Below are 4,347 nucleotides of genomic sequence, written 5' to 3'. Positions count from 1 at the left end.
TGCCTCCATGTTCACTTTTGTTGTGATTTTCACTTAAACTTCACTCACAAAGACAAGAGTATGTTGCAACTGAAAGTTTTAGTTGCAAGTGATCCTAGGGTGTTAAACTAGTTTCTTATATGATGATAAATTTTAATTTCTTTCCTAACGTAAGGTTAGTATATCAAAATCACAACTGAATTGATTAAATTAATTTGATAACTAAAAAAAATTCGAATTGGACTTTCTAAAAGAATTATGTAACACCATAAATATGAAACGGACTTAATTGTCACAAGAACAAAGAGGAGTACTTATTACAAAATTATGCAGTTGAACATATAGTTTCATGCAAAGGGACTCATTATGAAATGTATATGCCATGTCAATTTAAAAACCAAAAATATTCATATATGGAAAACATGCTGCTGTTGTACCATGTTTTGCCACTCGGCAGCCCTCATATGCTGCTGGTTTACCATATTTTGCCACTCGGCAGCCCTCATATGTTGCTGGTTTACCATATTTTGCCACTCCGCAGCCCTCATATGCTGTTGGTTTACCATATTTTGCCACTCCGCAGCCCTCATATGTTGTTGGTTTACCATATTTTGCCACTCCGCAGCCCTCATATGCTGCTGGTTTACCATATTTTGGCACTCGGCAGCCCCCCTCATATGCTGCTGGTTTACCATATTTTGCCACTCAGCAGCCCTCATAAGCTTCTGTACCATATTTTGCCACTCAACAGCCCTTCTCAAATTCTGTAACATATTTTGTAACATTAAATCTTGTGCCATCTTTTGCCTCTCAGCAGCCCTTCTCATACTCGTCCACGGCATAGGCATATGCAGAGTAGCAACGGCATGTCTTTTAGCATACATGGAAGCTAATTCCTCTTCCTGTTTTCTCTTATGCTTCGCGCAAATTTCTGCGGCCCTCGCCAGGAGCAGATCGTCATACTGTTTCCTAGCCTTCTCATCCTTAAGAATATCATATGAGGCCTTCAGCTTTTGGAAGTATATTTTTGCATTTGGATCGTCAGGTCTTTTGTCTGGATGTAACTCCAAAGCTTTACGACGGTAGGCTTTAGCTATCTCTTTATCAGAAATCCTGGCTCCTTCTTCGCCGGAGGGTAAGCCTAAAACGGCATAATGATCGGAATCCATAGTTTCTCTTCTCTACGGTTGATCTAACATATATTAGTATTGTATTGCTAGATACGGTGGAGTCTATTTATAGATATTTTAGACTGGAACTTACAAGGAATAGAAATCCTAAACTATCTCATATTGGGAGTCCTTGTTATATTAAGACTCATATTAGGAGTTCTCTTAGCAACCACTCTTATTTTCCTCACCACCCGTGGCTCCACCAAGTATGAAGCACCTAATCGACTCCACAGTGCTTGGAGCCGCTTCCTCATCCAAATACCAAATTTGTTGGGAAAAATCTCACTACAATGAAAATCACAGACCCGACGGTGCACAAATACGAGACATTACACAAAGATAAAAAATATATTGTTTTCAAAATGTATCATTTTTCATTTGTTAACAATTTTATTTTTAGTGAAATTTGGAAAGTTTATAATGTTAGATTACTACTCTAGTTGATTAGTGGCATGCCAAGGCTGATATGTTCGGGAATCACACTTGGTTATTTTCTTCTTTTACAAAATTAGCCTCTATGTTGACATTGATGCATTTTCAGATTCTGATTATACGGGATATCCAGATAATCCCAAATTCATTAGTAATTTTGTTATTTTCATTGATAAAAATTTAATTTCTGAATGACTAGATCCTCGACATAAACACAATACAGAGTTGTAACCAAATGAAAACAACAAAATTATTAGTGGATTTATCCCGATGATATGAACAACGTTGTCTTTGCACCTGCTTTAGCTTAAATAGAGTAAAGAAGATACATTAACTCTTAACTCACTTATGAACTTCTTTATGGACTTACAACAACGTTATGGTGATAGATTATAAACTCTTACTTGTGAACTCCTTTATGGACTTACAACAACAACTTTTTAACTTGTCATCTTTATCATGATCAGCTCGACTGCTCTGCCTCGGTTTATTAGAGTATTTGGAATAGACCTACCCCAAAATTCAACACAATTGGTATAATTTGAAGAGGTGATAATACATTGATTCCTTAGCATGCTCAGCTCGAATGCTTTGCCTCTATTTATTAGAATATTTCAGGGATAGACCTACTTCAAAATCATAAAAATGTTTTGAGCTTTTAATACGTTATGTATGTACGTGATAAGAATATTGATCTAATTTGTCATTATTAACTTTTTTATTGCTGCTAATTTATACTCTTGATTTTGGTCCTACTTCATTTATGTATGCTTGTGTTGTTCTATTGGTTCACTGCACTTTATAACTTGGTGTTAATGTGAATTGCCATATATACTAGAGACTAGAGATGGCAGTGGTTTGTATTCCTTCTATCTAATTAATGAAGTTTCAAATCATTGGATGATTATAAATGAGCTACCTTGAGAGGTATTTATATTCATTCCACATCTTTAATGAATGGTGTAGATTTACTAAATCTTAGGACTAATTAATTTATAGAATCTTCCATAAATCTTTACACAAAGTTAATGGTTCTACAATATTCTATAGATCACTATGTACATGCTTCTAGGAAATTTTACCAACCATAAGAAGCTATATAAAAGTCCAAGAGAGGTGTAGAAGGATGTAAGAAACCTCGGAAATGTGTAGTAAAGTGCCCCGTGCGTTACAATTTGCTTTCTTGTTCTTTATAATTGTTTGATTTCTCTATCATGGTAAGGAATTGTATACTTTTATGTTTGATGGAATATGGACTAGGAGTAGTCAATCAAGCAGTCAGTCTGGCATTGGATGATAGTTAGACAGGCACTCGACTCCAGGACTTGACCAACTTTAGCGGTAGAAGAAGGAATTAAATGACATTGCTCGATTAAGGAAATTAAAGTCAACCTAAATCACCTTTTTCTACCATAAAAGGCCTTAGTGAATCACATGAAAGATCATCTACATCTCTCTTGGGCTGGAGGGATACCTTAGGCAACCAAAAAAAATAAAAAATCTACATCTCTCTGGAGAGAAAGACTGATCATTTACAAAACCACCTAAAGAAATAGTGGATTTTGACTTCGTACCGCCCAAAAAGATCTGTGATTTTCACGCAAAAAGTATTGTTGTGTCTTTACTTAATTTTTCTACCCATCTACCTTTATCATTCATTCAATCGGTCATGTTGACCTGCCGAATGACTACACCAATAATAAGACCATGGTTGAAAAAATCGCTAGGCGCCCATCGGGCGCTTAGGGAGGGCCTAGCGCCTAGGGCACCTAGGCGGGAATTAATCGACGCCTAGGCGCCCGTGCATTTTTTATTTTTAAAAATTTCTTTAAATTTGTTTTTAATTTTTTAATTATAAACTATTTAATACTTTAATAGTTAATAATAAAATATTAAATATTAACCTAAAAAATATTTAGAGTTTGAACAATTTAGGATTATTTCACTCAAAACAATGTCGTTTTGCAATATTGAATAAGACTAACATTATCCTTGCAAATTTAGGATTGGCAAGATGACAATTGGAATTTCCTTCTTTTTCTGATCTTTACACTTGGAATTTCATGTTTAGTGAAAGTAAAACCTAGCTATTTGACTGTTTGGTTATCACATGAAATCAATCAATGTTTTTTCACTCCAAGAATTTCTTTTGGGTTTTCAACTCCAAAGTTTTATAAGGATATAATGGAAGAAATTTCCCATCTTTGATGTTATTGTAAGTTGGAAAAGCCTTAGCAGAGGCCTTTTCAGAAATGATATTTGTCCTTGGTGATCTACATCCTGGTAATGTGCTAGTTTCTCCCGAAGGAATGAATGGTTTCTCTCTCTTCACTTTGCTCCCTGATCGATCAATGAACAATTTAGAAATACCGTCCTGTATTTCTTTAGCAGTAACTTCAATTCGGTAAATGCAGTTCTTTTGGATTTTGGGATTTGCAAGGAATTGGATGAAGCTTTCAGCAGATTGAAGTATATTGTTTTCCTTTCATTTTTTAATGTTTTTATGCCTCCTTCCCAATTTAAATGATTGAATTAGGAAAATTTGACAGGCAAAAGAATATTAGTTTGAACATTAGGCGACTGTGAACAACTGATGCCTGAAGTACTGACAATAGCCTACAATAGGCGCGAATGAACTGTTTTGTACTAGTGTAGATGTAGTGACCCAACAAATACTTAAGTTTAAATTTTTAATGAGTGAGAATCTTAATTAGCCTCGTGCTAAAAGTGTTGATTTACTTTCTAGCACAATTCTACTATACAC

The 4,347-nt window shown here is 35.0% G+C and overlaps 1 protein-coding gene across 1 annotated transcript; it reads right to left on the bottom strand.

Moving 5' to 3' along the window:
• Positions 1–386: 386 nt before the first annotated feature.
• On the bottom strand, positions 387–1,148 carry LOC109177580 (flagellar attachment zone protein 1-like). Its single transcript, XM_019326963.1, has one exon. The coding sequence runs from the start codon at positions 1,146–1,148 to the stop codon at positions 387–389; it is 762 nt and encodes a 253-aa protein (XP_019182508.1).
• Positions 1,149–4,347: the final 3,199 nt, after the last annotated feature.

This window comes from Ipomoea nil, unplaced genomic scaffold, assembly GCF_001879475.1.
Source record: "Ipomoea nil cultivar Tokyo-kokei standard unplaced genomic scaffold, Asagao_1.1 scaffold0805, whole genome shotgun sequence".
NCBI lineage: Eukaryota > Viridiplantae > Streptophyta > Magnoliopsida > Solanales > Convolvulaceae > Ipomoea > Ipomoea nil.
The sequence above is the reverse complement of the archived record's forward strand: the minus strand, read 5'-3'. Positions and strand labels throughout refer to the sequence as shown.